This window comes from the organism of the source record quoted next, unplaced genomic scaffold, assembly GCF_019419815.1.
Source record: "Pyrus x bretschneideri cultivar Hongxiangsu unplaced genomic scaffold, Pyrus_bretschneideri_v1 Contig86, whole genome shotgun sequence".
Classification (NCBI taxonomy): Eukaryota; Viridiplantae; Streptophyta; class Magnoliopsida; order Rosales; family Rosaceae; genus Pyrus; species Pyrus x bretschneideri.
Window position 1 is genome coordinate 460,314 of NW_025999827.1, and position 12,724 is coordinate 473,037.

Below are 12,724 nucleotides of genomic sequence, written 5' to 3' on the forward strand. Positions count from 1 at the left end.
TTTTTTTTTTTTTTGAAAAACACCTATCACTGAGGGTGGGCAACAGAAGGGTCGGCTCAGATTTAACCTCAACCCACTGGCCGATCAAAGGGTGTCGGTTTGACAATCATCCAAACCATTGCCGGCAGGAAAAATTGGTTGACTAACCCACCCGGCCCAATAATTAGTGGGTTGGGTTGGGTGGTTTGGTGGGTTGAGACTTGGAGTGAGGGATAAGGGGAGATTACATAGAACAGTAAGGGAGGAGTAAGTAGTTGTGGTTGCACGCTAAGCTTAGAGAAGCATCGGATGCAAGAAAGACTGTAGGAGAAATGTCTGTAATGGAGGTTTTTATTTGTGAATTGATGCAGTGTGCTAGTATATTAATCACAATATTTTGCTAGTCTTGAAATTAAGCCAACCCAAGCATGCCAAGTGTAAAGTCAAAAATAGTAGTTGACCAAAAAGAAACTCAAGTGGTAGATAATAGAAATCCATCATTGGCTAAACAATCATTTGGTTATGCCATTTTGGGCTTTGCTCTAACCGAAGCTATTGCATCGTTTGCCCTAATGATGGACTTTTTATCTCATCTATATTCCAATCGAGGTTGAACTTTCATTCCTACAACTATCTTTTTGAAGCAAATAGTTCACAGTGCTCATTCTATAGATACTGTAAAAGCCAACTTCGTGAAGGAATTTCCAATAGGGATGAGAAAGAGCAGTGGTTGACAATCATTTGCCAATTCTCTCCTTTTCCTTTTCCTCTCAAAAAAAAAAAAAAAAAAAAAAAAGGCTCGCTCTATACTTCTGTCAATTGCAACAATTGAGGAAACATGGGCAAATGGGTCAGGTTCGAATGGGTTGTTAATGTTGAAAACCGACCTCAACTATTCCCTCCAACGGGTTATGTCCTAAGTTTCAATTTTTAAGAGTGTAAAACCGACCCAACCCAACTTATCATAGGTGGGTTGGTCGGTTTGGGTGGGTGACCCATGAAAATGCCCACATGCTTTTCAAAAAGAAATTCCAAGTGTTTTCTTTAACAAGCACTTAAACTTCTAATAAAAACTTCAAGCACAAGCAAATAAGCTAAAAAATACTTCATAAAGCATTCACAAACCAGCTTTTAGACTTACCCAGTGCGTATTCCTACGTATTGCTTCGTAAAGCCTATGTGTAGTTGACCAAAAACAAATACGGGAAATTTTATTTGAACTTATTTAACCTCTTTCTACACCCAACTTACTTTCTTCACCCATATTGTTTTTTTATTAAAGAATTAATTTCTCTTTAAACCCAAATTTATTACCTAAACTACCCTCTTAAACCCAATTCAAAATGTAAAGTTATATGTACACCTACTCCTTTTATAAAATAACATCTCTAATTGAATTTTTTTTTCTTCAAAGAGGCGCCCTTTGCCCCTATATAATTGCATATGACTAGCATTTTCATGGCTGCTTTTTTTCTTTCTACTACCAAACCCATCCATAGACTTGGGATCCAAGAGATCCTTCCATAGATTTGAATTTTCCAGAGAATGCAATGCAAGCTCCAGTTCAGTCCATCACTTTGCTAGAAACATTTGACCTTGACGCTTTGGATTTGGATGGAGACAGCCACCTGCTAGTTAGTGGTCAAGGTTTATGTGGTTGGGCAATCTTTATTTGCACCAAGAATCAAGTTATATGTCTTTGCACTACTAATCAAAAGTCCTTGCAATGGTGTTTTGGGGCGTAGACAAACGACAAAGAAAAACAAATACAATATAATATAATAAGTATGAAACTTAATCCGAAGATGAAGCAAACAAATAAAATATTCATAGATCGAGTCATACCTTAGTTGGAAGATTCAAAACTTCAAAATCACCATTCATTAATAGAAAAGCTTATTTTTCTCTATGAGAACTATTAGGGTTTTAACCGGAATGAACGTATGATAAACAAATGATGATGCAAAGGTTTAATTATAGTGTTTGGGTTTATTGAGAAATTTAAGTTTTATTATTAATTTCATTTTGTACTTAATAGTAATTATGCAATAGAGTAAAATAGATAATTAACATTTAAAATTTAAATTAGGTGTAAAAAGAGGTTACACGTTTAATTAAAATTTCCCAACAAACACAGGATTACAAGTCAAAATTGACCCTCAAAAACCCTAACGGCCCATTCCCAAAACCCCACTCTTCTTCTTCGGCTACAATTTTTCACAGAGCTACCAGTATTGATTATTGAACTTGCATCGCAGTTAATCTGACTCTCGGAAGTATCAATCTCGCCAATTTTAACAGCGAAAGACAATGGAAATTGACAGAGTCGACGGACGCACACCAAACCAGTTGAGACCATTGGCTTGTTCTCGCAGCGTCCTCAACCGCGCTCATGGCTCTGCAAGTTGGACTCAAGGTTCTTACTTCACCTCAAAATCCACATATATTCTCTATCTGCGCAATCTGGCCATTCTGCTCTGTATTTTTAGCTTGTCTTCTTCAATGGGCTGGCCGCCTTTTGGAATATTATTGCTACTGAAATTCTGTTTTTATTCAAAATTGCTGAAATGATCGGTTTTTCACGTGATCAATATTTAATTGATATGTCGTCGGTAGAGGTGCAAATCAACCTATTAGATTGTTAATGGGTAATCATCAAAACCCCTTTTTGGTTTGATTACGTAATATGGTGGTGAGATTGGTAGTGGTGATGATGGTGTAATACACCTTCTTATAGTGAAATCAAAGTACACCTGTCTTAATGGTTACCTAATAACAATCTAATGTGTTGATTTGCCACCTCTGTCATCCATATTTAATTATGATAAGTCCAACAGTTGAGATTTGGTTTCTGATTATTTTAACTGATTGCCCAATTTAGTTGATACTTTTTTCTGGGTTTTGGCTAAAATTTGGAGTTTTATTTTCTTTAACAGTGTTTATTATTGGTATTGATATTTATGTTTAGGTTTGTTTTGTTGGTTTTTAACTTTCTATAGGAGATACGAAAGTTCTTGCTGCTGTTTATGGACCTAAAGCAGGAACAAAGAAGAATGAAAATCCCGAAAAAGCTTGCATTGAGGTTATTTGGAAGCCTAAAACAGGCCAGAGTGGTGAGTTTTCGCCCCTACTGACTTACTCTTATTGCTCTGGACTGGACAATGTGTACATAGAGTGCGGCGAATTCTGTTCTTTCTGTTTAATTTGAACATTTTTTTTGCATGATATAGGAAAACTTGAAAGGGAATATGAGATGATATTGAAGAGGACCTTGCAAAGCATCTGCATACTGACTCTAAACCCAAATACCACAACCTCGGTCATTGTTCAGGTGAGGTGATTTTATTTGTATGAAAAACATTATGTCCGAATCGTAGGCATTGTTTTGCAGAATCAAGTAGTAGATCACTTTAAGGACATGTTAAATTTATGAGTTTTAAAGGGCCTGTGGTGCTAAATATGGACATTGGCCCTTGTTATGTAGACAGGTAAAAGTTTCCAGGAAGTGTAACTGTGGTTTGGCTTTTGAGCCTGTGCATAGAAATGCATCCGCCAATTATAAGTCGTGTATTAAAGAGACAGGCTAGATTATGTAGTTTTTCCAACCCGTAAGATGAATAGCTATGCAAAACCAGTATACTAATTGTTGTCTCCCTAAATGTTGATTTTGTTTGAAGTTATGTACATCTAGTAATATAGGCTCCCATCTCTTGTTTATCTTCATGTATGCGACTTTGACCTTTTTATACACCCAGTAACTGAGTCACCGAATACTTCTTCAGTTTCCTTGGGTATTTGTTATTAACTCGTTTACAACTATGGTCAAGTTATCATCCATTTGTTTAAAAAGTGTTATGTTCTGCTGCAGGTTGTCAATGATGATGGTGCTGTATCCTTAAACGTTTTGCATTTTTTGGACATTAGGAGTTCAGCAGTTTTAATAGGCATATTGAAGCTTCATTTTTGACATTCATTAAGCGTCCTTTTGCCAGTTTATTCTTTCATTGTCTCTGTTTGGCCTGGGAGTATAAAAATAATTATAAAACCTTGGGGTGCTGCCTGCTGGTAGTGTTGTTATTCTCTGGGTGCCTTTCTCTTTCTCTCTGATCCTAAATGACGGCATTACAACGTCCCTTGGAGGTTAAATCAGTTAATCGACAAAATCGGACTAGTCTTCTATGTCAAAGCTCAGGATTCTCAGCTCCTCAGGTAAAAGGTATTTTAGAACTCCCATGGAGTGAATTCATGTTACATAAGGTTCCATGCTACACAAGGAACAAGTATTTTTTTTTTTTTTTTTTTTTATGAGTTGAATAACCTCGAGGCATGCAATATCTTGTTTGACATTTGCACATATCCAAGAACATGTTAGCTTCTCCCTTTCTTCTTTGTTATCTTCTTTACGTGTTGATACAAGTAGAAGTACCTTAACAACTACGTGTATAGCTTCTCCCATGTGCCATAAATGCAGCGTGTGCTGCCCTTGTTGATGCTGGGGCTCCTCTAAAACATCTTGCTGGTAAATGAGACCTATGTTTTGCTCTTCTATCCTTCGTTTGATGAATATTTCCTGAGGTGTTTTTATGCTTTTTGCAGTTGCCATATGTTGTTGCCTGGCAGAGAGCGGATACGTCATTTTGGACCCCAGCAAGCTGGAAGAGCAGGTTTTTCTTAGTTCATCTCTATAAACATCTAATTGTAGTTCAATTATACTCCAAAATTCTATAGCTTCTTTAAGGAGGATCGTATTAGCACATACATGTCTTCGTTACATATCCGTTTTCTTTAAGGCAGTGAGGCACCAAGCTATAAGCTTTCCAGAGTTATAGAAGCTGGGTTGTTTTCATATCTAAATGTGTGCACGTGCTAAATGCAGTTATGTTGGTATAAGTTGAACCTATGTACTCCATCCTTAACCCTTCCCTTAACCTGTTTCTTTTACGGCACATCAATCTCTGTATGTGAGATGTTTGAATTTGTGTATTTTCGTTGTCTCTATATTGGTAATACCTTGAACTATGACTCGTTGCGCCCTCAACCCATACCTTACCTAGTGATTCACAATCTTTGGCATTACGTATTTCTCCATCCTTAATGGTGTTTGAATTTGTAACGGCAGAAAATGAAGGCGTTTGCGTACTTGGTCTTCCCAAACTCTCTCACAATCCTTCAAGAAGGAGGATCACAGGTGGGAGGTGAACCCATGGAGCACGGGATCATCACCTCGGTGACCCAGGGAGCAATGTCAGGTATTTACCACTCTTCATCTTCCCTCTCTAATCTAACAATATGGGAAATTTCTTGGTGTTTTATGCTATACTGGTTGTGTTAGTAAGATTTACGATACTTGATCCAACCAGTCCTCACTCTATGTTTTTCCAGTCGACGACTATCTTCACTGTTTAGAACGAGGGCACGCTGCCACTGCAAAGATGTCTGCATTTCTCCAAAAGAGCTTGCAACCACTGCTATCAGATGGTTGAATTTGAATCTACATCCTGGAGATTTCGTGTAGCATAAAGTCTCTGTGGCTAGATTTCGCAGCTCTACTCGATTATCTTGAACCCCTATGTAAAAACATTTTTTGTACTCCACTGTATGAACCTACAGATCAATGCAATACGGTTACTTTCAATGTAGCCCTTTTGTTACTTTTGGAAGAACAAAAAATTAGTGGTTATAATACAGCAGTAATTACTCTTATCAAAAGCACCATTGCAGAATAACACATGATTAATTTCGAATAATCAGCATTACATTGGTAGTAATTTTGTATAATACATACATAAATCCAGACCCAGCAAAATGAACCCAAAATAAAAGGGGAAGTCTATGCGCACCAAGTGTTTGATAAAATGTCGCAGAGAGCGACTGTTTTTTTTCACTTCCGTGATGGCAGGGGAGAGGGAGAGAAAAGTCGGGCTACGTATTCCTGTTGCTCGCGGAAGCGTCGTTTGAGGAACGTTTCGAGGATCTCCATGACGGAGACGAATCGTTTCATGTCTTCCAGGCGACGGCTGAGCTCCGCCTCACGAGCCCTGGCTATCGCCAGCCGCGCCTCCGTCTGGGCAAGGCGGCCGCGCAGATCTGCGACCGCCACCGCGTTGTCGTTCCGCGGTCGGACGGCGCGTTGTGGGGTCGGGTTGTCTCTGGAGAAGGGTGGTTGCTGACCGTAACACATGATTTGATTGATGAATGAAGGTTTGGAAAGTGTTTTTGCTGCTAAAGGAGAAGAATGAAGATTTTTATTTTCTTTTGCCAACTACATTCTACAATATCGAAATTGGGCTGAGTTTTAAAAGGGAGGACCTTGTACTTAATACATTTATTTACATAAATTATATTGATTGTTAAATACTCTATTAAATACATTTAAGTATTGTTGTCAAATTTTAAAAGAATTTATAAATTTTAAATTCTCTTTTTTTTTTTTTTTTTTTTTTAAAGAGAAGTGATTGTTGTTTTACTATGTTAAAAACAGGTAAGGAACTTTTTATTTCTTATATCTTACCTCAAAAATCATGTCTACCAAATCCAAATGCAAAACCATATTGACCGTTCGAAATTTAATATTTCTTTGTAGAGCTGTATTCATCAATTTTCCTCACTACAAATGAATGTTATAATAGTTTTTGGATTTGTCTAACTTTTTGCAATATGATCTATGAATGATGTACTAAAATACAGACTGTTTGGATCATTGAAATACATTATAAAGTAGGCCTACAAAATCGGTGTCAAAATATGTATCAAAAGCATATGTTCCCAAATCTTAAACCATTAGCAACTTCTTGCAAATATTAAAATGATATAAAAGACAGCATCCAAAAGATTCTCAATGGTCAATCCAAGGAGATTTCAACAAAACACAAAGGCCAATCAGGCCAAATTAATTGCCATCATGCTAGGTAAGGGATTTAGTTGGCGTGGAAAATTTCAGGTACTCCAATTCTCCACCAACAAATAATCTTGAACACATTGAGAAGCCTTGGACACCATCTTGGCAACAATGAGGACGGGGGGGACCTGCAAAAACACACTCTGATGCTCAAGTTAGTGTTTGTTCAGAATGCTTATAAAATATATAACGATCTTATACTCTCTTTTCCCCCCCTTTTTTCTGGTGGGATTATTAGCCTTTTTATAAGCATTCAAGTCTTGGGCTCCAAATCCCACTTTCCTTCTATTTCTCCATGTTCTACATTCCACATTCCATGAAATATCTGATTATGCTCCTTTATTTTAGCCCAACTCCTTATGTTTAGCATGCTAGTGGCTTGTTTAGTGGAGTAATTTTTGGCTCCCACATTGCCTCATTTTTTTTTTCCTGCAAACATATATAATTTAGGGTTTGTAGAGGAAAAATGTTTTCTTTGCAAAAATTCATTCGACTTGAGATATCATCATGAGTTTAGCCTTCGGCTACAGTCATAGTTTAGCTTGTGTCTACGATCATAGTTTAGCCTTTAGTTACGATCACACAGTCATAAATTATCCTTCGGCCATGATCAATTGGTTATAACTTAGCCTTCTATTACAATCTCACGATCATAATTTAACATTTGGCTATGATCATACGGTCATAATTTAACCTTCGACTACAACCAAAGGGTGAATGTTTAGCCTTTGGCTACAATCATACGGTCAATGTTAAGCCTTCGGCTACCTTAATATGGTCATAGTTTAACCTTCGGCTACGATCATAACGGTAATGTTTAGATTTCGGCTACGTTCATACGGTCATAGTTTAGCATTCAACTACGATCATAGGTGAATGTTTACCCTTCGGCTACAATCATATAGTCATAGTTTAGCCTTCGGCTATGATCATATGATATTCGACCATGGGTTTTGGGTTTTCAACCTTCGGTCTGGGGCTTTGTCTATAATTCAATCTAGGGTTCTCAGCCCTCAGTCTTGACCTTTCAGCTCTTGTTGGGTCTAGGTCTTTGGCCCACAATTTGTAATCTTCAACCACGAATTTGTACATTACTAGAATCCCTCCAAAATCCAAATGTAATGATTTGCCGTCTTCTAACAATAACTAAGCAAAAATTTAATTGTAAGCATTGCCATCGATCTACACATTCAACAAATGCTAAAGAGAAATGCAATAAGTATGAGTTTTCTTTCTTTTCTTGAGTGAAGTGATGGATGCCCCTTCGGTGCAAACTATTCATCATAAAATCAACAGATGTTGGCCATCAAGCAAAGTGTTCCCTTCTTTTTTCATTAGTGAAAGCTTGCGATTCATAGGCCTTGTAGCATTTACTTATTGGGCAACATGCGACCTTGAGGTTCTCCTGTTTTTTGCCATGGAAACGAAAGTGCATTTCCTTTGTTAAAAGCCTTGACTGCATAGTTCTTGACTATTTTTTAATCTTGTCCACTGTTTTCACCTTCTGTACTCCTTATCCTCTATTGGACAACATATAGATCAGCTTTCAATTTGCTCCATATACTTCATGTCTGATCACTAATATTACCATTCCATGACCAAAAAACGAATATGAATCAACAACAAATTGATGTATAAGATTAGCATGTGAATGACAATAATTTATCACGGATACACGAGATTAGAGAAATCAAAATGGGTGGATGTCTTGTCTGTTTTACTCCTCCATACCCAAGAAATGACAATGCAAAATTGCCATCACAAATATTGTTGACCCCATTCATGTCTTTTGGTATGCTAATCTGATCGACCAAATTGTCTAAGCCTCACTGGATTTTCCAAACTTCTAGGTATGCTACAAAATGCATTGGCTTTCACTTTTCTCAGATTATATCAATGAACAATGATTACTTTAGATGCCCCAAGAGTTATTTAGGTCTATATGCAAAAATGATTTTGGAGTTTAACTAACAAAGACTGAAATTCGTATCTGCATGTTGGGCAATTTAGAGTTCATGTCCTTTTCTAGAAGCTTTGAGTGCACGGTTTTCTATCTTTTCCAAAATCTCTATCTCCATTGTCACCCTTTTGATAGTTATAGTCCTACGCAAGCATACATGCCCCCTGCTCAATCTCGAAGTAAACTTAATGGCCAAGTTCAAAGCCAAAAGGCTACATTTTTTGTTTTCTCTGCCAATGAGAAAGCGAAAATTGCATTAATCATAAATCATGATTAAAAGAATTGAGATAGTTCTTATCTATATAATCCAAGTGCTTGGCAAATCTGACTCCTCTCACTCAGTTCTCTCCTTTCTTCATGCAGATTGCATCGCAAATGCCAGTGGTAAGCACTTGTCTCTCTGTCCAATAAAGAAGATTTCTGCCAAATAACCAAGTTGTTTTCATCCCATTATATATTCAAATTTAATAATAAGAGAAGAAAGATGCAAGCTCTTTGTGTAAGAAAATCTTTAATCCTTGTCCACAAAGGAAATTTAAAGCTTTGTTGTATAGCCTTCTGAGGAATAGTATAAACACTCATGAGTTGTTCTCAAATAATGGTCAATTGAAGAACCATCTGCCCCCATTCAATCGAGTATTCACTAGACACTTCAAATATTAACTAATCAATGGTATGGCTCATGCACCGAATATAAGTGTACATGTATAGCACCCTTACTCTGTACTATAGTAATGAAAAATCATAAAACACCATACTTACATAAAATTTATGAAATTGTAAGAGTGGGTGTAAGAATTCTTATCGATTTGGAGGCTTTAATCTGTGCCCCCATTCTCAGTTCGACAAGGACAACTAAGTACTTCAGCTTCAGCACATTGGGGTCTCTCTGATTAGCATGGCCTTATTCGTCGGAGCATTCGTGGTTGTTGGCAGTTGTGCGAATATTAGCGGCGGTTGTGATGTCTCTCTTTGAAGAAGGTTGGTGATTCTTTCTTTCTACTAGAGAAGAAACCAAAACACTAAGAAAGACATTAGGAACCAAAAAATTGTTTTCCATTATACTATTAATCTAAGTTATTTCTCATAATGTGAAAATGAAAAGAACAATGTTTACAAACTCATCCTTGCTGACTTTTCCCATGGTAAATGTTCAAAGTTGTATTGTTGGAGTCATTTTTCAATTAGAGTTAAATGACACGAAACCATCTCATAAGAAAACAAGTACATGAGTTGGACTACTCATCTTTTTATACCTTAAATAAATAGCATGATATATTACTGAAACACATCATCGAACACTTTGGCATCCCCCAAATAAGAAATGTTTATGTTTTGGACTACTGATGCACACATATGACAAGTGAGGTAGAGAATAGTATGATACTCCATAAGATTTAGCCATTTCCCCCAATTTGAGTAACCATAGACAATAATCAAAACATCTAGTCTGGGATAATATATAGCACATATAAAGAGCTTCATGCAATTACACACGATATACATTATTTGCACTTAGCCATAACGAAATCATGTAAGACATTTTTAATAATCAAATATCATGTGAAAATCAATATGGAATAGGTAAGGGGATTCATATCTTGCTCTAAAAGAGAAGGCGAGAATGTGGTCGTTGGTTGTTAGTGCACGTTTCACTTAATCATTCACAACCGAATGATATTCCTTCTTTTTTGGGCTATGAACTGATAAGAACTTTAACGCATGCCCTAATATAATTGGACAAAACCCTAGTACCAATATTCATTTCTCTGGATAAATCAGGATATGCCCCCACCTCCAAGTAAATTTGTTTTCTACAACTGCAATACGACTACATGCAATATCCGCGTCAAAGAATAGGATTCAGCACCAAATTCCACTTAGGGTTTTAACTGACTCCCTTATTGCAGCTTTGAAGAATAGTTTGTTCTTTACTCCTTAATATAGCTTTTTGTACGGTTCCCACAGACAACGCCAATTGTTGGCGCAAAAACTTTTGGGTACTCCAATTCTTCACCAACAAGTAATCTTGAACATGTTGAGAAGCCTTGGACACCATCATCGCTTGTTAACAATGAGAACGGGGGACCTACACAACAAAAACTCCAATGCTCAAGTCAGTGTTTGTTCAGAATACTTATAAAATATAGAACAATCTTATACTCTCTTTTTTCCCTTTTTTCTGGTGGGATTATTAGCCTTTTATAGGCATTCAAGTCTTGGGCTCCAGGTCTCACTTTCCTTCTATTTCTCCATGTTCCACATTACATGAAGTATCTTATTATGTTCCTTTATTTTAGCCCCACTCCTCATGTTTAGCATGCTAGTGGCTTGTTTAGTGGAGGAGTAATTTTTGGCTCCCACAAATTTCAACATCCTAGGTGATCATTTCTTTTCGCTATGTTTGGGTAAAGAATTTTCAAGTCCTAAGGGATTGAGATCATGTTATGAATGAATAGAGCAAAAAATGTTAAATATCATTTAGAAATACCCTTTATGTCCATTGCAAAGGCATGCGATATAGATCTGCTGTCACATCCTAACCCGGGCTCCACCACATCCCGGGCACGACTTCGTTATAGCATGATATTGTTCGCTTTGGGCCCCGACCACGCCCTCACGGTTTTATTTTTGGGAACTCACGAGCAACTTCCCAAGGGGTCACCCATCCTGGGATTGCTCTAGCCCAAACTTGCTTAACTTCGGAGTTCCAATGGAATCCGAAGCCAATGAGCTCCCAAAAGGCCTTGTGCTTAAGGAGGTAAGCATGTACATATAAGGCATACAGGATTCACTCCCCTGGGCGATGTGGGATCTAACAATCCACCCCTTTAGGGGCCCGACGTCCTCGTCGGCACAGTTTTGGCCAGGGATTGGCTCTGATATCAAATTGTCACATCCCGACCCGGACTCCACCACATCCCAAGCACAACTCAACTAAAGCACGATATTGTCAGCTTTAGGCCCCGACCACGCCCTCATGGTTTTGTTTCTGGGGACGCACGAGCAACTTCCCAGTGGGTCACCCATCATAGGATTGCTCCAACCCAAACTCGCTTAACTTCGAAGTTCCGGTGGAATCTGAAACCAGTTAGCTCCCAAAAGGCCTCATGCTAAAGGAGGTGGGCATGTACACATATGAGGCATAAAGGATCCACTCCTATGGGCGATGTGGGATCTAACATTTGCAAATCCTTACTTAAAATGAGTCATTTACAAATTTCACATAAATGCACTTGTGATGATCGTTGATGCATTTCTAATCTCCTCTGGTTTTTTTTTTTTTTTTTTTTTTTTTGTGCAAGTGGTCATTTACCACAATGGTGGAAATGAGTTAAGCCCTTGCATGACGGCGTGGGTTTAAACCCCGTTGATGACTAATCTAACATCCATCTAACATAAAATATATCATCCGACCAAAAAAAAAAAATCTCCTCTCTTTGACATTTTATAATTCAGTCCTTAATAACTTGGTTTCAATCTCATAGTACTCGTAAATCATTTAGATATGAGGCTAAGTTGGATATCTTCCCGCCACTTATTACTCGGTCTAGTGATATTCCTTTTCATTTGCAAGTAAGAGGTCTTAGGTTCGTTTCTCACCAAAGCCGAATTTGAACCACATTATTGCTTAGCCCATTATGAGGCTAAGCCCATCTCCCATCACCCTTAGTGTAGATAATATTGTTTGTTCAAAAACAAAAAAAACAAAAAGTTGGACATCTTCCCAGCAACACAAATTAGGGGTGGGCACAGGCCAGTTGGGACATAAAGGAATCGGCCATGGGAGAACAAGTTTTCCCCAGATGTAGTTACCGTTTTCCTCGGTCATCTTCCTCAAGACGTGCGAGTCAAGAACCAGTAAAGAGCGCTGTGAAATCGGCTAA

The 12,724-nt window shown here is 37.8% G+C and overlaps 2 protein-coding genes across 2 annotated transcripts; one reads left to right on the forward strand and one right to left on the reverse strand.

Moving 5' to 3' along the window:
* Positions 1–2,123: 2,123 nt before the first annotated feature.
* Positions 2,124–5,682, forward strand: LOC103954166 (exosome complex exonuclease RRP46 homolog). Its single transcript, XM_009365969.3, has 8 exons — positions 2,124–2,395; positions 2,979–3,092; positions 3,210–3,310; positions 3,848–3,868; positions 4,426–4,498; positions 4,576–4,643; positions 5,099–5,228; positions 5,362–5,682. The coding sequence occupies exons 1-8, from the start codon at positions 2,290–2,292 to the stop codon at positions 5,460–5,462; spliced, it is 714 nt and encodes a 237-aa protein (XP_009364244.2). The 5' UTR covers positions 2,124–2,289; the 3' UTR covers positions 5,463–5,682.
* Positions 5,683–5,694: 12 nt separating this feature from the next.
* On the reverse strand, positions 5,695–6,288 carry LOC103954167 (protein SKIP34). Its single transcript, XM_048576211.1, has one exon. It carries the CDS (start codon positions 6,158–6,160, stop codon positions 5,861–5,863), a length of 300 nt encoding a protein of 99 aa, XP_048432168.1. The 5' UTR covers positions 6,161–6,288; the 3' UTR covers positions 5,695–5,860.
* Positions 6,289–12,724: the final 6,436 nt, after the last annotated feature.